At 37.1% G+C, this 27,131-nt stretch overlaps 1 protein-coding gene across 6 annotated transcripts in view; it reads left to right on the top strand.

Moving 5' to 3' along the window:
- The window catches only part of CNOT2 (CCR4-NOT transcription complex subunit 2), a 94,437-nt gene extending 72,456 nt beyond the window's left edge, over nt 1-21,981 (top strand). For 5 of the 6 annotated variants that reach the window (XM_069773529.1, XM_069773534.1, XM_069773532.1 and 2 more), the window contains 10 exons: nt 2,131-2,210; nt 3,361-3,486; nt 6,063-6,187; nt 7,791-7,911; nt 8,023-8,179; nt 11,413-11,474; nt 11,571-11,620; nt 12,454-12,554; nt 13,133-13,277; nt 20,838-21,981. In XM_069773529.1, coding sequence (XP_069629630.1) covers nt 2,131-2,210; nt 3,361-3,486; nt 6,063-6,187; nt 7,791-7,911; nt 8,023-8,179; nt 11,413-11,474; nt 11,571-11,620; nt 12,454-12,554; nt 13,133-13,277; nt 20,838-20,924 — 1,054 coding nt within the window. In that variant the 3' untranslated portion in view covers nt 20,925-21,981. Of the gene's footprint in view, nt 1-2,130; nt 2,211-3,360; nt 3,487-6,062; nt 6,188-7,790; nt 7,912-8,022; nt 8,180-11,412; nt 11,475-11,570; nt 11,621-12,453; nt 12,555-13,132; nt 13,278-15,532; nt 20,814-20,837 lie in introns of those variants that run through there. The other variant, XM_069773531.1, reaches the window with a different exon arrangement.
- Nucleotides 21,982-27,131: the final 5,150 nt, after the last annotated feature.

Here is a 27,131-nt window from a genome sequence, read left to right as displayed (position 1 = left end):
TGCTCCCAGTTTCATCCTTTTTTCCCTTCAGGACCTTCGTTAGGGAACTGAGTCTTAGACGGGGCACAAACAAGCTCATGGCAGTCAGGTGCCACCTCTAACCTGACTTAGTATTTTACAAAATGGATAAAGGAAGGCGAAAACTAATGTCACGGTCATCTGAAAACTGGGCAGGCTATTTGGTTCTGTAGTTTCGCACTCATAGAGGCATAAAAATGCTTTTCTCAGTCACAGCAATAGAGACTTGGTAGTAGCGATTTATGTTCTTGGAGTGTGAGAAGACTTTGTATCTTGCCCCTGATTACATAGAATTTGTCTTTTCTCTCCTGTGATGTATGGTGGCATGTAAAGGCGATGATAATTTTAAAAGATAATTTTAGATTTTAAAGTATTTTTGAAACTTGAGCATCATAAAAGGTTGAAATAGTAATATACTTAAAAACTGTACATGCAGAGGACAATGATTTTTGGAGATTGATGTATGTATAGCAAGTACGTGTTTAAATATCGCTCAGCTGTAGGGTAGATAATTAAATCCCTGTCTGCAGGAGCATTTGAATTAAAATCCTCATCTTTCACTGTTTGCATTGTATATCTCATTTTCAAGAAGCTACAATTTTTACAAGTTGAGAAGGAAATACCACTGTAACAATGACAGGTTCTTATTCCATAGTTTATTAGTCTACGGAAGTATAGTAGTGGTACATATCCAATTGTTAATTGATATATTTAACAAAATTTTGAATTTATACTTGGAAAAAGAAATTTATGGTGTTTCCTTGACAGGTGCATGAGTTCTGTGACTTCCAAGAAGTGTTTTCTGAATGGTTGCCTTAGTTGGAGGAATGAAAGTTTTTAGGTTTTTGAACCTAAAAACTACTTCACTTTCGCTTTCTTAGTTACATTGGTAAAACAGGTTACAAACAATTGTAGAGAAGTATGCATTTTGTGGCCTAATCCCTTTCCTATCCCTGAAATTCCTAACATGGTTATTTCTAATTACTTTAAAAGCAAACATAAAAACCCTTGCATGAGAAATACTGTCTGTCACCAGGCTAGATTATATGCCCTCAAGACCAAGTTGTCTCCTGTTGGTGCTCTCACCAGGTCTAGAATTCACAGATGATACCAGGAATGTGTTTCTTCAGATGTGTGAGGTGTCAAAGATCTGGATGCCTTTCAGATACACTACCTTGGGGAAGCAAAGCAGGACAGGACCGGCCTTGGCTAACTATTCCCTTTCTTGATGTCTCAATCCAAAATGAAGCATTTAGGGCTATTTCAAATTGGAATGAAATGCTTCAGAATTGTAACTGTGGAAAAAGTCCACGTAGGTAAAATTTCCACTAGGAAGATGTTTGATGTTTTTATTTACGGAAACTTCTAAAACATCAGCTTCCATCCTGTTACAGGGAAAAAATGAATGTTGTGATTTCCCACAGGGCAAAAATTCAGAATTTCACTCAGCTGGGGCCTACCTTTGGGCTTCTCAACATCTCCAGCTTGCACAGAATGAAGCGGATTGTTTGTGAGGGTGTCTTTCCGACCACAGTAGTTCTATATGATATTTAGATGTCTTCAAGCATTTTTGCCTGACTGTATGAAACTTTAATTTAGCTGGTGTCCTTGTGTGGCAGAGACCGTCCCTGGGCTCGTACTAGTGCCGTATGTACATGGTGATGATTGCACACCATAACTGTTCAGCTTATAACCGAGTCATGATCAACTTGATCACTTCCATGATCCAGCTTCCCACCTGCAAATGAACGGATTGCAGTCTGACTTTTCACTATTGCATTTACTGCTGCTTCATTTTTCAATATGAAATTACTAACGATCGTGTTTGTCATAACTTGTTGGTTGGCAGGTGTCTTAAGACATAGCAGCTATTAAAAACTGAAGTTATTTTGAAGTCATTCCAGTTGTCTTGATTGAACAGTGCCTGCTGCTGCTGCTCAGAGTTTTCAGAAGTATAAAGGAAAATAATTAAAAACTGAGTTTAGGCTAACGTGGATTGCTTAAGCTTAAAATAATTTAAGTGTCTTAGGTTTTTTTTCCCCTTAATGCCTTCCACTGGAAGTTACAAAGTATGTATACCCTTTTGTCTGACTTCCTGGATTTTTTTCACAGTATGTCTGGATTTGGGATGAACAGAAATCAGGCATTTGGAATGAATAACTCCTTATCAAGTAACATTTTTAATGGAACAGGTGAGTTTACTATGATTAATGGTGATCTTGAAGTACAGTAGAGAGATTTTTTTGACTAAGTAAATCTAACTGAAAATACTTTGTTCTGTTGGAGTGCAACTTTGTTATGATTTTAAGTTGTTCCATAGAAACACTGCTCCAGGAGCGGTGCTATGAAACCGTTACTACTTCCTAACAGTGGATTTTAATACTTTTGAAGACAAAGTGAAAGTGTTCTGTAGAATGCTCACTGTACATCACATGACTATAGATTATACCCAGTCAGTTAGAAATGCAAAATAGCTTATGGAATTGAAAAGGGGATCAGAGAAGAAAAGACTTATCCATTTTCTACAAAAACATTATATAGGGTAAGAACAGTGGGAAAGATTTTTTGATATCTCCAACTCCTTTTGAGCAGCTGGTGTATAATGTGATTCTTTCAGTCAGTTGTTTCAGTTGTGGTTTTTCTCTGGGAATTACTTCTTCACCTGAATTTAGTGAACTAGAGTAGGGAAAATATCCTTCTGCATAAACGCCTTAGGTTTGTCCGTGATGGTGTTTCTGTAGGTAGCCGTGTATATGAAGCAACTTGAGGTGCTAGTGACATCACAGAGTGTAAGGGTTTGGGCATCCCCTCGGACCTTATGACATCTTTATAGAGCCACTGCTCTGACCTCGCCTATGTAGTATTTTCTGCTGCAAACGAAAAAATGTTCCCATGTAACTTGCACTGCATTGGCTCTACAACTGCTTCAGCTTTATCTCACCTTATCTAAGGACAAAAGAGCTCCTTGATGTTGCTGCTGATATGGGTTATTATCTTCTCTCAAATTTCTTCTTGATAGCTCCTTAAATTTTAAAAAAGCTACCTATCCTAGTACTGTAATTTTGATAGCCGCCTGTATTTTACACGTGCAGTCTTTAATTCAAAATGAGTAGACTTCATTACTAAGTACTGTTGTCTAGCTGTTGTTTAAAAACAAACCCCAAACATCTTGATGCTCTTTAGGCTAGCCTCCTAACACAGAGGCTGTAGTTATTTGTAATAATTATAATGAGTAAAAAGATCAACCTGAAGAAAGAAAATATGTTCTACCTTTACCTTGCACATAATGAAGTCTTTGAGTAAAAAATGTAAGGGAATTTAAAATACCTGTTTTTATTGTAGATGGAAGTGAAAATGTGACAGGACTGGACCTCTCAGATTTTCCAGCACTAGCAGACAGAAACAGAAGGGAAGGAAGTGGCAATCCAACTCCATTAATAAACCCTTTAGCTGGAAGGGCACCCTATGGTAAGACTATACTTTTGAAAGCTCTTTCAATGAAATCAGTGTTTGCTTGATTCACCTTTTGCTGTTCATAAGACAATAGGTAGTCTTTTAAAAAATGCCAGACACTTGAGCTCCTAAGTCTCATTTTTTTAAAATAAATATTCAGTATCTCTGTGATTGGAGATTACCCTCAGGCTTTTGTAACTATTGGAACTCATCTGCTTTAGTTGCACTGTCAATAGAGGTTGTTGGGGCTTTCAGTCTGTATAGTATGATTACTCGGAAGCTGCTCACTCATTTCTTAGGCAATAGGTTGTTTTCTAACTGTACATATGCAAGAACTGTCAATGTCCGAGTAGTAAATTTTAGAAATAATATTTGATTACTAGAGGTGTTGTTGTGTAAAAAGTCAGCAGCTGTAAACATACTGTATATTTTCTCTGTGTAGTGGTAGTACTTGCTGTAGTACCGTTCACTGTCTTTTATGATGAACATCAGATTTCAAAAAATAGCCTGTAAGCATCAACTATTATCAGTCAGATTCCAAGTCTGTGTCTTATATAATTCTTGCTGAACAGCTTAAAAAATAATAAAAGGGAAAACTTTAAGGTGGATACAAATCTTATTATTTGGGTCTGGAAAAAATTCAAGTAAGCTTAGCATGAGGCACAATTCTTTTTTATTACTTTAGTAGATTTTGTCATGCATGTTGCATCAGCTACTCTGAAAAGTTGCTTTTATAACCTAAAGTTATTTTTGTGACACTTGTCAAATTTCCAACCAAAAATAACCCAGAGTTTTCTAACTATAAAAACCTAGTGTTTTCCAAAGATATCTCCAACTTTAATTGGAGAGAAATAATAGATACCACATTATCAGGAGAAAGTAGCCTCGTGGGTTGGGTGTAACCAGGGCCCTCTGCTTAAGATAGCTGTGAGAAAGAGCTACACGAGTTAAACTGAAGTGCTCCTAAACACAGGGAAAAGTCACTTCCCCAAATAAAGGCACCGAAAAGCCACACTGAGAGTGGAGAGATAATACAGCTTGTGGTTTACATGAGACGCTGTCTGTCTCAAAGAGAAGCCATTACGTGGAAAATTGATAGAAGGTAGGAAGGAGATCCACACAGATGTACTTCCAGCATGGAGCTGGAGTTCAGCATTCAGCAGCACTGCTGCATAAAAAAACCTCTCATTGCTCCTGCGCTTACACCATTTCCCTGTTTTGGTGCTAGCATCGGTGTTTGCATGACTGTGTGGTGAACCAGGAAAGAAATTTCTCTGTCTGAAGACTCATCTTGAGCAGCTGCTTAATGCAGGGGATGGGTGTGCTGGTAGAAATAATCAAGAAATGGGGATATGAGATGCACTGTACACTGTCTCCAGCAACAATAGGTGGAGAGCACTTTTCGTTGTGGTCAAGAATAAGAAGGTTTGAAACTGAGCAGAGACATACTTTCTTCATGCTTAGCTTATTCAGGAAAATTAGACTTCAGATAACTTTTAGATAGAATGAGAATATGCAACAGTTAATTCATTATCAATTTTATTCATCCAGTGGAAGGAATTGTAATAACCCTGGATGAAAAGGGTGAACAGCAGAAACAAGATCAACTCAGTGCGGTTTTTTCTTAAAGAAAGGACCTTTGATCTCCAACTTCAGAATACTAGAGAAAGTCATAGTCATCTACTGAACCATTTTAGATCCTATACATCTATTAAGAATCTTTATTAAAAATAGGCCCTAGACTTCCTTCTGTCTTCTCTTTCTCTAGTGCAGTGTTGTTTGCAACCAAATCACTGTATTACTTCTCCATCTCTCAGCAAAGAATATTTGCCCTTGGGTGCGTGGTGTGGGGGCTTTTCTTTGGTTGATTTTGTTTGTTTGTTTGCTTTTGTTTTGGGGTTTGTTTTTTTTAACTGGCATTAAAAAAAAAAAGAATGTTGCTTTTCAGTAGTCGGAATCCATGTTCCAATGTGACTGGCCTACTTTTTTTAAATTAGGGTCAGAGCACTGAGAGTTGCAGGCTAAATGCTTTCAGTTTTCATACTGAAAGTAGGAGTCGGTCTTATGTCACAGGCAAGTATTTCATTGGTGATATGTTCTGTTGCAAGTTAGCTGAGCACCTTTTAAGAATACTTGCTTCTAAAGAGATTATGCTAAGAAATTCTTCATGCAATTAGGGAATGGAGGAAGAATGTATTATAATCTTAAAAGCAGTACATCCTTCCTTCATCAGTGGATTTCCTTAAATACCGCTTTAATAATGCCTGTGAAGATTATTTGATCATTTAGATGTGCAAAACAGGTGCTGTTGTTCCTGGTAAAAGTACTGGGCTTCATTCTTAAAGCAGTGGATGTGTCTATGAATTTAACCCGGAGTGTTTCTCAGCTCACACTTAAATAAGAGGCTTTAGTCTAATATGTGTGGATGTTTTACATGAATATGCTTTGTTTTGGTTTACCTGGTTTTTTTGAAAGTAATTTCTGCTGTACAGCTTGCACATAGTGAAAATGGACAGTAAGCAAGATCAACAGCAGAAAATTCTTTACTTAGCAGTCATTTAATGTTATTCCTGCTTTCATTTTGATGATAGTTGGAATGGTAACAAAACCAGCAAGTGAGCAGTCCCAGGACTTTTCAATACACAATGAAGATTTTCCAGCATTACCAGGCTCCAGCTACAAAGACCCAACATCGAGTAATGATGACAATAAATCTGTAAGTAAACCTTAAATCTTCTTTTATTTTGAGTGTTTGTGCTTCTTCTGATGATTATATTTTAAAATGGGCAGTGACTATATTTGTAATATAAGATTTTCAAATTTGCCCCTCTAAATTAATGAGAAATTTTGCATAATCAGCATTTCATATGTTACTATGTAAATTGAATTTCTCAGAAAGGTTTTGGTCCCAACAGTCACTGCGACCTTGCTTTCTTAATTTCATATGACTTCTGTGTATCCTTTTGTATTTGGGGGAGGGGCCAGGGAGGAACTTGCAAGAACATCTCAAAATTTATTTTTGAGAGTTGATATGTATTTTTCAAGTTTTGCAATTTGTAATTTCTTTTTCTACCAATTCCAGCTTATTTTTTGCTGTTGGTGCCTCTCATCAGTAGTAGTAATTTACACATTATAACAGCTTTCTTGAAAGCTGTCAAATCCTTTAAAAGTTAGGTGGTACAGTATCACTTCAAGGTAAAATTCTTGATGGGGAAATGAAATCACAAGGAAGAAGCTCTTTTAATAAAGACCTTTGCATACATGGGTATATTGTAGACTAGTGGGATATGCTGTATCTTACGTATTGTTGTAATTACCATGCATTAGATATATAGCTTAAATCATAAGATGATGGGGGTTTTTTCATTGTTTACTCTGAAAGATTTGTAATAAAAATGGGGTTTTATTACAAATGAAGGGTGAATAAAATTTGGATGGCAGAGAAAAGTTTCCTACAGTATTTGACAAAATGTTCTATTTTCTGTTTGGTTTACTACTTAAAATTGGAAAAAAAATATGTTAATTGAGGTGGCATAAATACTGATGAGGAAGTAGTAGATGTGACTACAATCTCGTGTGAAAACTGAAAAATGCAACTGTTCAAAAAAGGGACGGGGGGAAGCCTAGCACCCAAACGTTGTGGCCAAGTTTATTGTGTGGAAAATGTTCTGATACAGTTAGCATTGAATACAGTAAGGAAGGAGGGAGTAAATGTAATTACATTGTGTTACTGCAGACTTGTTTTAAAGAATAACAAAGAGTAAGAAATAGTAGTTGTGGAAGATATCTTTTGTCAGTATATGGGCTCGTGGAGCGCAACCACAGTTTTCTTGCCAGACATAGTGTTTACATCTCTTTCCTGATAGTTGCAAATGTGCCAGCTGTATGTTGCTTGCACCTGAAATTGGTTTGAGTTATTGTTATCTGTTGCTATGTCATGGAGTGTTATGTGAGAGCAAGACTGTATGGAAAAAATATATGATGTGATGAGTCCAAAATATCCTCTAGTTACAGGCACTTAGGATATACATTGTGTATTGAAAGTCAGGTGTAAAATATTTTCTTATCCTTTTAGAATGCAAGCTGTTAGCTCATTAATAGCTCTTTATTGTATGACAGGTATACTTTAGGAAGTGGTAAATATTACATAAGGTTAGTCAGTAGAACTCGAGAGCTTCAGCTTGGTTCCATTTTAATGCCTAATTTATTAGAGTGAGTTGACATACTGGTTTAGAGCGCTTGACTGAAAGGTATGGTCAAGAAGTTTTTCCATTGTGGTTTGTTTCCATCATACCAACTCTGCAAATTATTTTTTATAGAATTTGAGTACATCAGGCAAAACATCATCCAGCACAGATGGGCCCAAGTTTCCTGGAGATAAAAGTTCAACTACGCAAAACAACAACCAGCAGAAAAAAGGGATCCAGGTGTTACCTGATGGTATGTGTCATTCCACTTTTTCTTCTTTAAAAGTTTTGACAGTCATTTAGGTCACCTTGTTGATTCTTCCACTTCTTGAAAGGAGAAAATTAATTTGTTCTTCTTGCCCAGGTCGGGTTACCAACATTCCTCAAGGGATGGTGACGGACCAGTTTGGAATGATTGGCTTGTTAACATTCATCAGGGCAGCAGAGACAGATCCAGGAATGGTACATCTTGCATTAGGAAGTGATTTAACAACACTAGGTCTCAATCTCAACTCGCCTGAGTAAGTTTCTGGTTTTTAGTACTATCTTCGGTTTCGGTTTTGTTATGCTGTCATTTATAATAAGCTTACTTAGCTCACACGACTAACAAACCCACAAGATATTTTGCCAAATAAAATTTGAAAATGTAATGACAGTAAAATAAAATTTTCATAAACAAGTGAATTGTGCTTCAAGGCATACTGAGATCTTGCTATGCAAACTTTCAATAAAAGTAGTGGCTTTGCTTATTCTCCCAACTTCTTTAGGACTTCCTTCAAGGAATTGACACTGTATTGCTAATAAATTTCATGTATATGTTATTTTTCAAATAATAATATTCCTTGAGGATATCTACGCTTAACTCTCAGCAATTTAGGGGGTAAATTTGATTTATATTAGTGTAATGATGAACAGAGCATCTGCAGTGCTACCCAGCACCAAAGATTAATTTAAATGAAAATGCAGTTTTATAGTTAACTTCTAGTCATTCAGTTCACCTAAGTTCAGTCATCTAGGCTTCCTGTAGACACAGTGGGGAGAAAAGCAGTTAGCGGCTGCACTAATGGTGAGGTAAGTGCTTAAGATAGGTGAGATGAATCACCAGCCCAGAGTGCCTCTCTTTCTCTACTAGTTACAGAAGGAACCTAGATCAGTTTGGACAAAAGCAGTATCTTCTAGGTGACTGTAATTGTGAGAGAAATTTGATTTCTGGTACTCTGTCTTTCAGCTGAGAATCTCCCATCATTTTGTTTCAGCAGAGATTTATGTAGTGTTAGCCCTGTTGACAGCGTAGTATATGTATTTTAAGGTTTGCACATAATAGATTAACAAAACAAAGACCAAACAGCATACACGTGCACAGTTTCCACGTTTCACAAATTTATATGCAGCTGCATATAATCAGGGAAGTTTGATGAATGTGGGTATCAAGGTGCGAGGGAAAGCATAAGAAAAGTGGCTCCTGATTTTTCTGTCTTGAAATAATTGGCATGAATTTACACATCTCTTTCTAGAGATGTAACTCTTTAGAAATTACCACTTCCAGAAATTTGTTCTATAGAGCTTGCATCAAAAGTTAGTCAAATTGTTATGCCATTGGCACTTCTAAAAATATTTCAAAACGATCATCCAAAGTCAATTGTCTGTAGATATTTGCAGCGTGTGTTACGTTAATGTAATATCATCTTCATGTGTAGTGTTAGTCTCACAGCTCACTTCTCTCTTGAATCCAGTAGCTTCTCCACTCCCATCCCCACACAAACAGTGCGTGTTTGTACATGAACACTACATATACCTGGCATGCTGCCGCTTTTCCTTAGCAGCTATGCTGTAAATAGCTGGATTTTAAACATTTTTAATATTTAATTACTGTATATAGGGTATTTAGGGTCTTGGATGGAGGGAATAGGGTTAATATGTAATCCAAACAGTTCTGTATCATGAACTTTATCTGCATCATGAAATTTATACTGAGCCTGTGCAGTCCTCAGTGTCTGGCCTGCCATCTTGCCTTATGTTAAACGTCCTTTGCTTGCTTTATGAATTGTTGTTTCAAAAACTAAAAGCATTTCACTTGTGGAAAGCTGAAATCTTCTTCCTTGTGAGGTACTTCTGATGGTATAAATATCTGTCTGACTTAAATACTTAGCACAATAAAATGTGCTTTTGGAAACAAAATTTTAGAATTCTGTGTATATCTCTAATGGTTTGAATTAACCCTTCTAACTCCTGGTTTTATATAGATTTTCTGTGCAGGTAGGTTAAGATTTGTTGAAAGAATAATTATGTATTGCCTGTACAGTCCTGTATTTCTTTAAGAAGTATGCTTTGAATTCCTTAGGATAGCTTAAAATTCTACATAAACAAAAATGAGAAAAATGGCATTACTTCATGTAGTTCTTTAGAGGTTATGTAGTTGTTTGTTCATGTTCTGAAGCTTTCTGAAATATTCATCATCAAATAGACTGTAGGCTGTCCCATACCTCCTTGAAAAATGTTAAATTAGTAGAGTTTTATTTGTATCATAGAGGGAACACTGTGCACAAACTTCAGTTTTTCTTGCATACAGGGGTGCGGTCTGAGTCTGTAAAATCCTGGATTCTTTGCCCTAGGAAACCAAATTCTGGGGCACGCATGGTGCTCCTCTTCTTGGGGCAATGCCTATCCGTGCTTTCAGTAGAAGGAATGGTTGCATTGTTTTCAACTTCTGCAGCTTTTGCCACTGAAATCTTCCTTCAGGCTCTAAAGCATGTTTTTGCTAACAGTAAGCTTAGTTAGCCTGGAGTAAGATTGACACCACTTGATCAGTGTAGTTTTTGGCCCATATAGTTCAGCTGGGAGTTGGTTGTGTTCAGGTAATTTGGTAGGTTTCTGATTTTTTTTTTTAAATAGTAATTATTTGGCCTTTGAGAAGAAGGAAGCAAGGGTTTGATAGGGTGTACCATACTCAAGTTTCATTTACAGAACTTGCCATAATAGTGTGCTATCATGGATAATTAAAAGCAGGCTGTAGCTACCTGGCAGAAGTACATTTCACTCAGTCCTTTTTTTCACTTCTTTACCTGTTAATTAGAAAACTTATTCCTCAGTACATCAGTCACTGTAGTAGAGTTGGAAGGTTCATAATTTTCTCTTTATTAAACTAATGGCTCCATTTCTTTAATATATGTTAGCAAAATCTATATGAAAGAAAAATACTAAATCATAATAAACTTACGTTCATGTTGTGCTGGGATTCAATTTATTTGTCGTCACCAAAATTTAGAAGAAGAGTAAAATCTTTACTGGTTAGTTTAAAAAAAAAAGAAAAAAAATCTGCCAGTATAAGCTTCTCATCCCCTGTTAAATCATAGGCTAATAAATCAGAACCCACCAGGCTTGTGGCAGCTGTTCCTACGCAAAGTGAACCATCTAAAATTGGATCCCTGAAAAGGATTGGGATCCCTGAAAAGGGGTGGGATCCCTGGCACTTCTAAGTTGAAGGAATGATAGACTCAAAAGTAAATCTTGACCTTGATTTCCATGGCAGTTTTTAAATGCATTCTTACTCCCCACAGTAAAAACAAAATGAATAAGTGTATCTGTTTTAGGAAAGTGAGATGGATATTTCCTTTTTCCCTTCCTTCTCACTCCAGCTAGTGATTTTGGTTGTATGGTTTTCAGGTTTGCGAGGTTGGTTATGGGAGGTTTTTTAGTTGGTTGGTTTGGGTTTTTTTTTTAATTTTGATAAATCTCTGCTTTTCTCTTTCTTCAGAAATCTTTATCCCAAATTTGCATCACCCTGGGCATCATCACCTTGTCGACCTCAAGACATAGGTAAGAGAGAAATAACTATTTAATTCAATATTAATATTTGCAAATTATATTCATTTACATGTCTTAATAGTTGCATCAATTCCGATTCTTTTTTAGACTTCCATGTTCCATCTGAATACTTAACTAACATTCACATTAGGGATAAGGTGAGTACGTGTGTGTGTGTGCATATGTTTTGTTAATTTATTACCAGTAATTGTCCAAGTTTTCTTTCAGATAGGTAATATTCAAAATCAGTGCATTTTATGGATGTCCTCAATCTTTTTAGGAACAGTGGTGCATTAACCAGCTAATTCCACACATCATGCACCCATTCCACCTTAGAAAAAGAAAGGGAAGACAAAACTGAGAATGGGCACAGTTAGCAGAAGAGCACATTATCTTTTTAAGAGTTTGCCCTTCATGCAAAGCAGAAGTTTCTTATAGTCCATATACTGTAATCAAATGCTATATTAAATTGAGATATTTCTTCTTGAGATAAGCTCAGAATTGTGGTTCAAGATATTCTCACATTTATCTGTTGCATTCCATATCTGCATGAATAGGGATTTTTTGTTAGTTATATTTTTTTTCAACTATTGTAGTTCTGTAAGACGGGATCATTGAGAAATATTGTAAGACATTTTAGTAATGTTACTTAATAGAGTATGAAGTGAGCAAATACATGTGTATGTTTGGTTGTTTTTTTGGTTTTGTTTTTTTAAAGTAAGTAGAAGATACACACAGGTATAGGGAAAAAATTTTGTCTTGCTGATTCATTACTTCTGTTTATTTTTCTGTTGAATTCTTTAAGTTAGGTTAACTATGATGAAAAATTGTTTTAATAATTATTACTTGTTATATTAGAGTATCATTTGCAAACACACTTAGGATGGAAGCACGTTCTGGATGTATCCTTGTGTTATTTAAGTGGGATAGTATGTCTTAAAATATTTATCTATTGTGATTTTTCATCCTCATTTTCTTCAATCTTTTGCAGCTGGCTGCAATAAAACTTGGCCGATATGGAGAAGATCTCCTGTTTTATCTCTATTACATGAATGGAGGAGATGTATTACAGCTATTAGCAGCAGTAGAGCTGTACGTTCAAACTATTTTGTCAGTCTTATATGATTTAATCTATTGCAGTAATGAAGTAGTAGATGTTAAAAAACCAACCAACCAAACAAAAAACCCCAGCAAGTTAGACACTGAAAACAGAAGCTTAGTCAATCTAAAGCTGGAAACCTTTTTTTAAATACCTCCTCCAACCTTGGTTCCATTTTGTACTTTTTTTTCATTCATACAGTGGAAATCAAAAGACTGTCTCATGAATTTTGCATTATTATGAAGCACTGTGAAGAAGTGGCAGGTGCCAGTTGTTATTAAACGTCTAACTTATCTATCTTCAACAAAATGAAAAACAGTAAATAATCATAAAAAGAGTTTGTTGTTTGAACCTACCAGACTTCTTAAAGTTCCAAATGTGATTAGTTTGAAGTGTAATAATTGTATGGAAGAGGTATGAGATTGCAGGTGTAACAGTGTCTTAGACATCTTGTTTCGATCTTGAATGTATTGCACAGTTTTGATTGAAACCCTTAAACTTTTAGTTTTATGAAGTCAAATTCAGATAACTAACACTAAAAATTATTTTTCCTTCCTATTAAAACTGCAAGATTTAACCGGGATTGGAGATACCACAAAGAAGAACGAGTATGGATCACCAGGGCACCCGGCATGGAGCCAACAATGAAAACCAATACGTACGAGAGGGGAACATATTACTTCTTTGACTGTCTTAACTGGAGGAAAGTAGCTAAGGTATCTCTTTTCCCTTGTGCAGATTTCTTAAGTCTGTCAACCATGTATTTTTAGAAGGACAAAAGTAAAACCCAACATCCTCCCCAAAAAATCTCAAACTTTTTAACCTCCTATTGTTTTAAGTTCATTAGCTTAATTTCTGATGTGTGAGGGAATAAAGATTGCTTAAAACACTGGCTTCCTTGTGGAAAAGGAGGAGCTGTGTCTCTGTTTTCAGTTTTCTTTGGGAGGTACAAGGATGTAGAACTTTCGTTACGAGTTTTGTTAAAATCGAAAGCTTTTTTTCAAGTACAGAATTACAGAATGGAAAGCATTATTTGGCATTTTAGAAATTGTGCTTGTAAATATTTTATTATTTTGCTTTAGAAAATAAAATAGGGAGCTACCACATTTTACTTTGGAATTAAAAATGGGGGTTGGATGGGTGGGTGGAGTGCTTTGCTTTTTTTGTTTTTCAGATACTGTCTCTCCTTGAGCATATTGCAGGACTTCCATGGTCTGTTGTTTGAACATCAGAGTACTTTGAAACAAATCACTTTAGGGAGGAGGCATATTTTCATGATGCTTGTTTTCTGTATTCTAGGCCAAGAGGCAGTAAAAAAGTCAGAAAGCTATAGTCTTCTGCCTTCCCACTTCTCATAATCTATTTATTCCTTTCTGTCCATGAATACTGTCAGTAATGTTCACCCTTGACTTGTTAGCTGAAGAAATTTATAGAATTGTGCTTCATTTTTTCCACCCTCCCCCAAAGATAATTAATTTTCAGTATCTTCCAACTTTTAAGACTATCCAACTTCTAATTCCAGCTTCCAGCTTTTAAGACCATATCATACAACGTCTTTTGCTGACTGGATCATGATTTCTGTGATTTCTCTTCCCCACTAAAGCAAAGATTTTTTTAATGTAGATATGTGCCAAAACACTATTTGAGTAATCAGGAGTGCTAACGTTCACTAACCTGGCAAGAGGTGTGCTCTTTTGAAAATAGCCTGCCCTACAAGGTGATGCATTCAGCTTCAGCCAGAGCTGAAAAAAAGATATATTTGCAATATGCATACAACCATTACACCTGCCTAGAGTCTGTTTGAGTTAAATAGTTTGTCAAGAATCTCATTCCCCACTTAAGTTTGGTTATATGAGATTTTATGAATGTGGCATGATTTTTCCTTCGAGTTTTAACCGACATGTTGGATTCATCAGTGAAAAGAGCAAACATAAAACTTCCATGACGGACCTTCTGTAGATACAGTATCTCACTCCTGCTTTTCTCCAAAAAACACTTAACAGATCAGACCAGATTAATCTTGAAGCCTTGAACTCAACAGATGTGATTCCAGCATGTTGGAACTATGTTTTGTGGTTCCACAGGCTTAGGTGTTTGGTTTAATCAGAAATCTTTTCACCTGGAGCATAACTTATGAATTGTTTGCTGAAAAGGCATTTTATTCCTGTGAGTCGCATCTATACGCTTGGAGATTATGAAATACTGCATTAAATAGTTACGTCTGTTGCGTTTTTAAACAGCAGCTCTAAATTAAAGGAACTAAAGTTCAGTGTTGTCCCCTCTGTTAAGTGCATTACATTTCTTCCTAGCCAGTGTATTGAAGTTTGTCATCATCTAGAGATAACTAGATATAATGGTCTTTTTTCTTTCTTCCCCCCTCCCCCCAGTAAATTTGCTTAGTCTGTGCAAGCTGCCCTCAGAAATTAACATTTTAGTTGCCCCAAAGGATATAAGAGGCTCTTCATTCTGTATGCGTGACTCGTTGCCTCTGCTGCCTTTCTTGTGACCATAAGAAAACAAAGATTTTGTAACTGAAGGTTTTAATGGCAAGCCCTACTTGTATGGTTTTTCATAAGTGCAAGGTAATTCCAAAACTTTTAAGCAAAAGCATCACTCCTTTCAAAAGAAAACCCAAACAAAAGGAAAGTTTTAATTTCTACTTGAATTATTTATTTGCTGCTTGGTATACTTTCTTAGGTTTCCCAAGACGCTGTTTTAAAGCTATTTTATTATTATGTGAGATCATCACAGGGGAGGTAATTGCCTTTTGAAAGGATAGATTTCTTCTTTGGAGTCAACTGAATATGGTCCATTTATTTATGAGCAATAAGAGCCTCATGTCGGTTCATATATCAGTGGAATTCAGTTTTTACCCTACGTGGAAACACAACACTTCTTTTACTAGGAGGAAGCGGTGCCAATTGTACAAGGATAGTAACCTCTTTAGTGTCTCTTCTTTTTCTACCCGTAGTAAATGTATGAAGCTGCTACTTGATGCTTAAGCATTACTTTTGAAGACAGTTTTCTCTATTTGGAGTCCTGAGTGCTGTCCTGAAATGCAGCATCCAGTGCATGAGTTAATTAGCGCGCTACATCCTTCCTCTTCTAAAGAGTAGAGCTGGCTTCATCTATTAGGCATTCCTGGAGATACTGCGGTGAAAGAGAGATATGAATCACTACTGTTCTCAGAATGGTTTTGCCCAAGATCTGCAAAGATTCTCTTCTCTTTACTTTGCATACTGAAAATAATTCCCCCAACATTAGGAAGCAATTGATAGCTAGTAAGGAGAGGGATAGCATTTTCTAAAGTTTTGCACCTGCAGCAGTAAGTTAACAAGGAACATGATTTTTTTATTTTCCCCAGTGTCCATAGGAAGAGATGTAATATCTTTTCTTTAGGCTTGTGTATTTCTTGATGTAAAAATTGGAACTGGAATATTATTTTGACATTTTTATGTAATTTAGTTTGGTGCAAATTACAGCAGGCAAGTTGAGGCAGGGAAGCTAGAGAAGGATTTGGGGAAAAATTGCCATTTTGTTACATGGAAAAGGAATCACTTGCTAGAAATAATTCTGTGACATTTCTATTTATGATAAATAAATAAGAAGTTACACGTATGTCAGGTGTGATCTTGGCATTGTGTGGTAATGTTGTTACCTCTGGTACTAATTTCTGGAGGTGACATTTCCTTGGAGGAAGACTAACATAGACTTACCATAACAAGAATGGCAGTATTTGATAACTCCATGTTGCTTTGGATGCAAAGAAAAGTATGGCCAAGTAATTTTTTGTAACAAATGCAGAAGTATTAATTAATGTTTCAGGAAATTAAAAATATAAGCAGCTGGGAAAAAAAAACAAGCATTCTGATAAATTACAGTCTCTTGCTATAACTGCTACATTAGTAGTGAATGCTGGGAATATCAGTTCCTTAGAAGGCCGCAATAGTAATTGCTGCTTTAACAGTTTCATTGGTCCTTTTTCGAAGCAGTCAAACAAGAATTATTTCTGGTAAATTACTGTCTCTTATATGTGCAAATTCAGTTGTTTTTCAAGGTGCTTTATAAATTTGTCTGTTGTTCTAGTGTATATGCTCAAATATAGGGCAGCACATATTTTAATGCATTGTGCTTTGCAGACATGGTGCATTATGTATTATGAGTTTCTGTGTATATTATACCTATTTTAAATTATACTGCATTATGATAGATACAGTAAAATGTAACTGTTTACTTTGGATAATATTACTAAATCTTAAGACTAAGTCTGTAAAAACATAAACCAGATGTGTTTTAACAGATTTTTTGATAGTGTCCTAAACTGGTTTTAACAAAGCCCAGTAAAGTAGACTGAATAACTTCTTTCAAGAAAACATCAAATAAATATATTTATCTTTTTTACTAAGCTGTAGGCTCTATTTTTATATTCCTAATAGATAAGAGACCAAAGAAGGAAATGCAGCAAAACAGTTGAGTAATGAGAGAATTCCTAAATTGTTAGGAGAGAAAATCGAATTAATTCTATGTTGTTATGTGGTAGTAAACAGTGAAAAAATATTAATTACAATAAACTTCAAATTCACCTTAAATGCAGAACAAAATGCAGGAAAACGCTGATTACAGATATGTCTGTGTACATGGGTTTTCATCCTAGGGCATATGAAAAGTACAGTATGATTAAAGCCACTTTGACTTTTCACTGAGGATTAGGCTATATAGTTTGCTGCTTTTGAGGAGACATGAGAGAGGAAGGGAGGTGGATATGACACTAAAAATGCTTTCTACAGTTGCACATTTGCTGAAATACTGATTTAAATTGTCCAAAGTGAAGTGTCTGGAATTTCTCCTTTGAAAAGTAATCCTGTTTAAGGAAAAAGATTATAAAAACCTTTTACTTTGGGTTTGGTTTTGTTTTGTTTTGTTTTTTTAGTTAGAAAACATGGAATTCTCTATGGGAGAGCAGGTTAAATTTCCAAGTGTTTATTTGCTTGTAAGGGTTGCTGCCTATATTAAACTACTCCCTATCCTTTTAAGATCAATATTAATTTAAATACTTTTATAATTGCTACAAAGTTGAATTTGTTCTTCTAATACAGATGTGCCATAGCATTTTAATTCAGCCCCTAATTTAAATTTGGGTCTTTGCATCCATCTTTAAGCCAGTATAAATGCTGCCTTTTTTGGTCCCATTTGGAATTTTTGAACTAGCCATGGGATTTCTACCATCTCCTTTGGTGGACTTAGACAGTCCAGAATGTTTTGTCCTCAGGACACTTCCTATTCTGCTAACTTTTTGTTTTGTTTTACTCTATTAATGCTATGGATCACCTTAAGCGATTCTCTTCTATCTTTAGTTTTCTTACCTATTATTGTTTGTACATGTGCAGGCTGATGTAACTTTACCTTCAAAACAAGTTTTCAGGATGACATGAGAAGTGATTGATTTCTTTGCATAGAACAATTTATTTAGTGTTGCACATGTGCTGTAAGTTTCCACACACATTTAGTATTCATTATTCTTGGTTAATAAAAGGTATTTAATTTTTAAGAATTACTTCCATGTGGAAAATGAAACAATTTAACAGATGTTTGTCAATGGATAAATGGCATTTTTCTACATTTTATTTGTATCTGTTTATATTAAAAAATATCAGTGCTACTGTTCACATTCTAAACCACAGTGGCCCCTGGAATCAAAAGCAAAAACATAAAGTATACCTGTAATACAAGTCTTTTTCTATATGTAATAAATAATTGCCTTTTAGTTTTCAAAAATATTTGGTCAATGAGTTCTTTTTTTTTTGTATTGTCAGACATAACCTTAGGTGTTCTTTGCTGGATATTGGACTTGAGCATTGCTGACACTGGGATGCAAATCAAAAAGGCTGTTTTAAGCCTGTTTCTTTTAAAAAGCGATGACAGTTTGAAGTATGAACTCATACTTCTAAAGAAAATTTGGTAGGGAATCGCATGCCTTCTTCTAAACGAGGGGCTTCCAAATTGTGGCACACAAAGGACTGCTCAAGCTACTGAGCGTTTCCTTCAGACACTGCCAATACAGGCACACAACTGCCTTAAGTTTGGAAGGTCCTTTTTAGGCTACTGATACTGTCTTGCTGCTTTAAGTAGCCATTTTCCATGTGTAATTTTGAAGGCATTTCAGAGCGTGTGGAGGTTCAGGTAACTGATTGAAGCTGACCATGGACTGACAGTAATCTGCAGATTCTTACATGATTATGTGCAAATTTGAAGCCATGAATAGGAGAGAAGTTTGAGTGGTATTTTTTCTATTATGAAATTACTTCAGAATTACTGAAGGTCCACCCAACCTAAACCAGCCTTTGACACCAAAATACCTACGTAGCTTTGTACACCTTGATCTTGCTTCTGACAAAAGGTGGGAGCAGGCATCTCTTCCCTATCAGCACGCGTGTATGTATCTGCACAAAAAGAGAGCATACACCAACTGGCATGCAGTGTTAATTAGGAATGCCAAAAGCAATTGACTTGTGTGTGTGTGTGTGTGTGTGTGTATATATATATATATAACCTAAAAAAGCCCAAGCAAAGAAAACAAACAAACCCACCACCAAAATAAAAAAAACAACCAACCAACTAAAAAAGCCCTTGGCTGGAGTAGAGAGCGGGGAACCAGAAAAGAAGCAGATGTGCAGCACTTCAGTGCGGCTGGCTGTAACCTCACATAGGTTTTGCTAGGATTTTCCAGGTTTAGGGACGGTATTCCCTGGGGAATACAGACTTATTGAATGCTTAGCATTTTCCCCTACTTTGTTTCCTTACTGTGCTGAATGTTCTTTCTATGCTAGGTGGATCTTGTTTTGCCTTAAAGAAGAGAGATCTGAGAGTTGGATTTCCTAGATTTTATTTTTGGTTTTGCATTGACTTGGTCTTTCGTTTGGTTTGTCTACCTGTAAAAACTGATTATGTTGTATTATTTAATCACTTCAGGGAGTGTTCTAAAAGATCTATTCACTACTCATAGTGTTTTCATCTGTATGTAAAAATAGCAGGCTAAGTTTGCTCTGCAGATACAGAGGATGTTCTGCTGAGGTTCTCCACCGAGTTAGGCAAAATAAATTACTGTACATGTCCAAGGTAGCTGTTGTAGAATTACCAGGAAGTACTCTTAAAGAACAATTCTGACATCTCTGCTTACTATGTTTCTTAAATGAAGATAAAATGGGGATGAGACACAGATAACTGCTGAAAGGATCTGAAAAATATAGGATTTAAGTAAGTCCTTGTACATTTTTGCATGAGTGAAGAAACAAACACCACATGTCAAAATGCACTGATTAGGTTTGTGTGCACAAATGACGGTCACAGGGAAGGAAGCTGCTTTTTTCACTGTAATAATCACAATGCTTATAGACATCAAGGGTGCTTACAGTCTGGTTTGTAGTAGCTGCTGTAGTCAGAATAAGAATTTCTTCTGGATCAGTGAAATGTTTTACAATTATGCAAACCAGACACCCTTAAACAGAAGTCAGGTGATTGTGCTGGTGATTCAATAAAGCTGCTTATTTATGAACCAGTAGTGTGAGTGGCATCCGAGTACATGGGCAGAGGTTTTTATTTGGTGTGGTTGTCTATAAAACACTGAGAGAATTTCTCATGGAAGATATTGGCAAAGTGTGATAATAGGAGCGAGGAGCTCAGGATGTGCAGGAGGGTTGGGTGAGTCTGAAGCTTAAGTCTGAGGATGAAATGTGGTGGAATAGTTTGTTAAATTCTGGCTTAAGTAGATCTCAGTACTTTGTCTCTAACATCTTAGATAGTGTTCCTGAAGGAGAAACCTAGCTAGTTTAACTTACAGTTGGGTCTGGTAGTATGCCCTAAAATATCCCCAAACTTCAGGTCATCCAAAATACGTATGACTGACATGTTGAAAGACAGAAGCTTTCATTCATAATTCAGCCCATGCTGTGATTGTGTATTTGTGTTTTGTGTGTGTGCGTATATAAAACTGTTTTGAGATCATAACTAGGGTTCTGAGAGTAATGTAGCGTAAAAAAAAGTAGGAGAGCCTACGTGTTGCAGGTATAATGGCTTAGGATATTGACTTTTTTTCTGCTTAAAATATAGAAACCAAGATAGCGAAATTGTGTTGCTGCCTTAAGATAAGTTAGGACTTGATCTCTTCTATATTTGTGCTTTTCAAATATGGCTGGTAGAAAGACCAGGTCTCGACAGGTAAATGATATGTTGTTTTATTTGGTTTTGTCTTTTTTTTTTTTTTTTTTTTTTAATTGTAGGAGTTCCATCTGGAATATGACAAATTAGAAGAAAGGCCTCATCTGCCATCAACCTTCAACTACAACCCTGCTCAGCAAGCCTTCTAAAGACTTCCCTTTTCTTGGGGTATGGCTGTCTCAGCACAATACTCAACATAACTGCAGAACTGATGTGGCTCAGGCATCCTGGTTTTAATTCCTTGAGGATCTGGCAATTGGCTCATGCGAAGGGTCACCATTTGAGGTCCTGCCTTACTAATTATGTGCTGCCCAACAACTAAATTTGTAATTGTTTTTCTTTAGTTTGAGCAGGGTCTGAATTTTTGTTTTTGTTCTATTTTTTGCCAGCAGACAAGCTTGGGTCTGTAAAGACAAGCGAGTACACTGACAAAAGTTTACCACTTAGTTTTCCAAAATGTAAAAACAAAAAAAAAAGAAAAAAGACAAAAAATGAGACAACAAAATTTGCATTGTTCATTGTAGCACTATTGGTAATAAAAAATGTTTGTGCATTTTTATGTGAAGATCCTTCTCGTATTTCATTTGGAAAGATGAGCAAGGTTTGCTTCCTTCATTTTACTTCCCCTTCTGTTTTTGAAAGGCAGTTTAAGCCAAGCTTAATGCAAGAATATTTGACTGTTTAGAAGAAAGATATTGCCACAGTCTCTGGTTAGTTTCCAGAGTTGTGTATTACTGAGCTTCATCTTTCCAGAATGAGCAAAACACTGTCCAGTCTTTGTTACGATTTTGTAATAAATGTGTACATTTTTTTTAAATTTTTGGACATCACATGAATAAAGGTATGTATGTACGAATGTGTATATATTATATATATGACATCTATTTTGGAAAATGTTTGCCCTGCTGTACCTCATTTTTAGGAGGTGTGCATGGATGCAATATATGAAAACGGGACATTCTGGAACTGCTGGTCAGGGGACTACTTTGTCGCCCTGTGCACTAAAGGGCCAGATTTTCAGCAGCCAAGGACATCCATACCCAAGTGAATGTGATGGGACTTAAAGAAGTGAACTGAGACAATTCACTCTGGCTGTTTGAACAGCAGCGTTTCATAGGAAGAGAAAAAAAAAAAAAGATCAATCTTGTATTTTCTGACCACATAAAGGCTTCTTCTCTTTGTAATAAAGTAGAAAAGCTCTCCTCACTGCAGTGTTGACTTTGATTTGAGATTGTGAAATTATTTCTTCAACAATGAAAAATGGAAAAAAAAAAGTTGAAGTATTAAAAGTATCGAGCTGTACAGTGGTTAAGACACTTGAAGAGTCTTTTTGCTGCTGACAAGTAAATTTATAAGAGAGTTTTATATTCTTTTCCACAGCCAAAAAGTTTGGTTAACCTTGGTTTCAGATCCCCTCTCTGTAATCGCAAATAGCAAATCATTTTTAGGAAGGCGGGTGGGTAACATTTCGAATGACAGAAAGATGCTTCAAGAATTCATCACAGAAGGAACACTTGGAAGAACCTTGGTTTAGAACTGATCATAGCTTAGTTCCAGGTTGGCATTTTCCCACTTAAAACAGAAATACATTTCATTTGATGATCACTACTACTTGCACTTCCAGATGCAAACAAACGTGAGTATACGCTGGTTCTGAAAATTACAGCTGTTCTCTAGGGTGGAAGAAGAAAAACCTGAACCGTTTGGATAGTTTTCTTCATCTTGATGTGACTGCCACTTTGCATTGAGTTGCCTCTGGTGATGGAAACCATTTCACAATACCTGAAATTACCAAAGCAAGAAAAGAGTGAAATGCACGTCAGTGAATTTTGGGGTTTTATTTTTAGGTTTCGACCTGTTTTTCTATGTAGTGCAAACCCAGCTTGTTGGTATGTATTGAATTATGCTTGGAAATTGGACCATTAATGGCATTGGTGTGGTTCTGTATCAGGTGTATAGCAATTTTAATTTCTACACTTTTTTTATATCTGTTTTAAGATGGTAGACATAAAAACATAAGCCTATTGATTATAATTATTTTATTATTAAAGCAAACTGCTTTCTCAACTTGAAAGAAGAGGATGGTTATAATCCAGATGATGGCTAACACAGCTGAAAAAGATGGTAGCTTTTTCTTTTTCTCAAATCAGAGCAGATACAAACATATATTTGACTATTCAAACATAGATTTTAAAAGAATTATTTTCAAAAGCATCTTTCTCACTCCACAATTAATGTTACATTTTTTTACTGTCAGAGGTCCACTGTGATCTTTGTGTTTGGTTTTTCTTAAGGATTCCTGAAATGGTGTTTACATCTTCAAATCAAATGTGATTATTTCTTATTCTATGGGCTTGGGTTTTTTAAATGTCATTTTTCATCTGCATAGCCAATCTCATGGAAATGAACAGCAGACATGATTAAAGGGAGCAAGATAAGTTACATTAAAAGTGGTATCTTGTACTACTAAATACCTATGGTACTTTAAAAACAATTAAGCTGAAGTTGGGGACCTAAGTTCTCCAAGAAGTTGCTTTGATGATACGATACAGTTGTATTCAACTGCATGATACTTCAAAAATGCAAGATGCTTGATTTTAGCAAACTTCTCACCTGTGAGCAGGGAACTGGTGCTTTGCTCCTTCCAAGGGGAAGAACAGTCTGGCTCTTGTTTGTCGATTAAATAAGCATATCTGGAGACTTTAAAATCTGTGGCTTAATTTCATGTTACACTCTAGGCTGAAGCAGGAGAAGCAGGTTTAAACAGAAAACAAGGTGTAAAATTGGACTCACTTCTTAGCTGATACCACGTTAATTAAAAAAATTGAAAAAAACCCATACTGCCTCTTTTTCTGAAAGGAAGAAAACCTCAGCCCTCATTTACATATTTACACACGTGGCAAACTGGCAACTAAATTGACCTGGAGATTTTTAACACCAACAATTAAGGTCTGAGGCTTATTTAACATGTTTTTACATTCCACTAACACTATGAATAAGGGGAGAGAGTAGAATGGAATTTTAATATATTTATTTGAGGTGTGTTTTTTCCCTCTGTAATTACAGTGTTGTACAACATCGTGCAAGGTAAGTTCTGAGTAGTAAACCCGGTGTTCTTGAAAACAAGGAGAAGTGTTCCTATTTCTGGCCTGTTTGACACACTGTCATGTTTATTGCTCCTTATTGCATAGTGTTTATAAATCTTTATTGAGTAGTTAGCTCCAGTTTCTCTGGAAATGTACTATCCTGGATTTCCAGGGTTAAAATAGCTTTCACCCACTTGATTGTCCCTAGTATTGCAGAAAACACTTGCAGCCATTATTTTAACAGTTAAACCACCCTGCTCGTGGAAAATCAAGGGTACCAGGGAGTCATGGAGGAAGGAGGTAAGGACGCTCCACCTGGGTGTTTAAAAATGAAAATAAAACCAAAATCCCACGTGCTTCTCTGCCTTAGTACCTGGTGCCGCAAATACTTAAGTGCATGAGAACCTTCGTGGGCTTGATTAATCTAATTGACGGCCCCAGTAATCCAGGGAAGCCTGCAGGTAGTCACGTTGGGTAAAACGGCTTTGCACATGCCTGTGACCTCCGACAACGCGTTGGCTGCGTGTGTGTCGGGATTCACGACTGACCACACCGCTCCGTCACGGACGTGACAGCTGTGTGGTATAAAGATGTATAATCCTATCGCTCTGCTGCGCGTCGTGCCTGAAATCCTCATTATCCCTAAGCCAGTATTTTTTGTACTTTCCTGTTTCCATTTTACAATTTCCATGAAAAAAATACATTGAGAAGGTACCCGAAGTAAGAACTTGTGTGTTGTAGTCAGATGCGAAATTGTTTGCAGAATGTTGTGGGGCTCTTTTTGGTGACCGTAAAGAGACCAGAAACTCTCTTTGCCGTGACCTAAGCAGTGCTAGAAGGCGTAGAGGTCTTTGGGGCAGTCGGCTTGATCCCGCATGGCTCGCAGGTGGCCCTGGCTTATTGAAGAAGGGTGTTCAGTTTCAAAATGACATTGTTTTAAAGATATTTGTCACCTAAAAGGAACATAACCTTAATTTTTTTATTATTATTAATTCCCCGTAACTTCTGATTGAAAGTACTTCCGTGGCTGGTTGTTGACTGAAACGAAAAAGAAAATTTTATTGCTATCTGTCACACTCAAGAAGAGCTGCTGAATGCACAGTTGTCATCCCAAGCATGAGGTAGCTAGACAGTGCTTTTGATTTAAGATCCTAAATATAGCAATTGCTTCTGCTAAAGCAAAATTTCTGAGCGTGCTTAGTTTTCAAATACCATACCCTTTCATTGTGTTCCTCAAAATTTGCCGCTGCCTAAAAATGGGGCTAGTTGAATTCTGGTAAAGAATGCAGGTTGGGCTAAACTGTTAGTTTGGATTGCCAACTGGTGCTTTTATTTTCCTATAGTATGAGAATTAAAAGGTGTGGCTGTTTTCATTTCTCTCCTCTGATAAGTGTGCATGCTCTCATTTCCACAAATCTGAAAGCTAGTACGTTTAAAAGGCTTGAGGAAATGCAGCTGGCTGACTTAGTTTGAAATTGTGAGTTGAATTACTTCAGTAAGTTTACCTTTTAAAACCGCTTTACTGTTGGAGTTAAACTTTATTTTTTTGAAAGGAATGTTAAAGCACATCGAACAATAGTTTTGAGTATTACTGATCCAACCCACTTCAGTATTAGCAGTGCTAACCAAGCTCGCATGTTATTTCCCTGGACTTCAGTTTATCATTTGCATTTCATATTCCCTTGTCGGTATTAACGTGCCAATATGGGACGTGGGTATACATCAGGATTTTCCTGCTGAAGCTGCCAAAATAATTTTCTGCCAAATCACTTCTTTGAACTCCCTCTGGTTTAACAAACAATCCAGTGAAGTGGCCCATTTTCACCATTGCACCATCCTGCATCACCTGTAAAACGCTCCTGATGAGGAGCAAAGGGAAGGCAGGCAGCCCAGAACATCGAAATCCTGCAGGAACCCTTCAGCCTCCTCTACAGCTCCTTTTTTTGGACAAAAGGGCTGGTTTGGTTGCTCCCCTGCCCCAGGTGGGTTTCTGCCAGCCGGCTACGCTCTCCCTCCCTTTGAAGGCCAATTTACTTTCTGGTGGCTCTCGCAGTATTGGCTTCAAAAAGGCGTTTTCTTACCGCGTATACGTACATTTGCTGTTCGAAAAGGGAGTTCGGTGCTGGCACTTTGGCAGAAGACGGCGCGAGGCAGCTCCACGATCGACATCACGAGGACCCCCGCTAGATTTCGGCAAGGAAACGGGGACGTGTGAGCCCATTCCCCCGAGGACCCCCACCACGGCCTCTCCAGCCTCGACGTACGCGACCGAGGAGGAGGCAGCCTCGCCGCGGGGCAAGGAAAGGCCCAAAAAAAGCAGGCAGCAACCTCTTTTCCTGTTGTTGAAAATTCCATTTACCTTCGTACGCTGGCTTTCTTGGCCCTGACACAGCCCATGGTGGTGGAACCAGCATCCCTGCCCTCAGCAGGTGACAGCAGAGCTAAAATCTTCACAATGGGCCCCTCCTACCTGGCTTTACTCTCTTAAAAATAGGGCATCGATGGTCATTTTTCACATCCGACCGATCCAAATAGACTTTGAGTCCTGAGTTATTGTGCAGAACTTCACAACCGCTGAGGTTACCTGGTGAATGTTAAACGGCGTTCCCTGATAAAATACAGCCTCAGCACCTCCTCCGACTACTGGTGATGTAGGGCTTGGATGCACGCGGGAGGACTAACTCTCAAGGTTACTGTGCCACCCCGTGAGCTGTTGCCTATAATTTTCAGCTGACAGCATTTATGTACAGGGGACAGCAAGGAATTGAGCCGAGTACTGAGGGCAGGGAGGCTCAACGCCAGCTGTTCAGAAGGTAAGACGAGAAGTCGGAGCCCGTCTGAACTGGGAAAGCAGGGCTGGAGCTTCCCTTCAGGTGGCAGACAACAAATCGACCTGATTAAAAATTCATTTTTTATAATACAAAAGCTCGACGCAGCCGTATTCACCATGAGAGACTGCTCTCACCGCAAGCGCTGGCAGCAAAGCCTGACTGATGGGAATGCATGAACAGAACCAAGGACTAACCAAGATGAGTTCGGTTTCTGGTACAGAAACCTATTGCAGGTTTAAGTAAAATAAAAATAAAAATAATCCCAGGCTTAGAGCTGGCATACTTTTTCTGAAACCCTTTGGTATTAGGAAAGGCTACTACAGAGCAGCTGGCTTGAGGGCAGCGTGGTAGCGTACTGGTGCAACCAAGGACGATATTTGCATCCATTTATATTCATGTCACAGCGTGGATTCTTAATAGCCTTCCTGCCAAACCTTGC

This window comes from Haliaeetus albicilla, chromosome 28 (genome assembly GCF_947461875.1).
Source record: "Haliaeetus albicilla chromosome 28, bHalAlb1.1, whole genome shotgun sequence".
In the NCBI taxonomy this organism is placed as follows: Eukaryota; Metazoa; Chordata; class Aves; order Accipitriformes; family Accipitridae; genus Haliaeetus; species Haliaeetus albicilla.
This window is presented reverse-complemented; position numbering and strand designations above follow the sequence as displayed.